General features: G+C 74.0%; 1 protein-coding gene across 3 annotated transcripts in view; it reads right to left on the minus strand.

Annotated features, from left to right (window-relative positions):
• EEA1 (early endosome antigen 1) overlaps nucleotides 1-300 on the minus strand; it is a 143,717-nt gene extending 143,417 nt beyond the window's left edge. For all 3 annotated transcript variants that reach the window (XM_027774335.1, XM_027774334.1, XM_006154829.3), the window contains exon 1: nucleotides 226-300. In XM_027774335.1, the coding sequence (XP_027630136.1) occupies nucleotides 226-249 (24 nt within the window). In that variant the 5' untranslated portion in view covers nucleotides 250-300. The remainder of the gene's footprint in view (nucleotides 1-225) is intronic.

The raw sequence follows: 300 nt of genomic DNA on the forward strand, positions 1-300 counted from the left end.
CGGCCCGCCCCCCCCCCCGCGCCCCACTGCCCTGCCCGTCCCCGCGGCGCGCCCCCGGGTCGGACGACCGCGGCCTAAGCGCCTGCCGGGCTGTGGGGCCTAGAGAAGGGAAGAGCCCGCACGAGGAGGGACGCCCGCGGCGCCGCCGCCTCGCTCCTCCGCGCCACGGCCCGGGCTCGGGCTGTCCTGCTCGCGTACTGCCGAAAGACGGTTTCACTCTCTTACCCTCTGCAAAATCCTCCTTAACATGGTTTAAACCCCACCCGGCGCCGCCGCGGTGACTCGCCGGACTCTACCCGG

Source organism: Tupaia chinensis, unplaced genomic scaffold, assembly GCF_000334495.1.
Source record: "Tupaia chinensis unplaced genomic scaffold, TupChi_1.0 Scaffold000423_1, whole genome shotgun sequence".
Taxonomy (NCBI): Eukaryota; Metazoa; Chordata; class Mammalia; order Scandentia; family Tupaiidae; genus Tupaia; species Tupaia belangeri.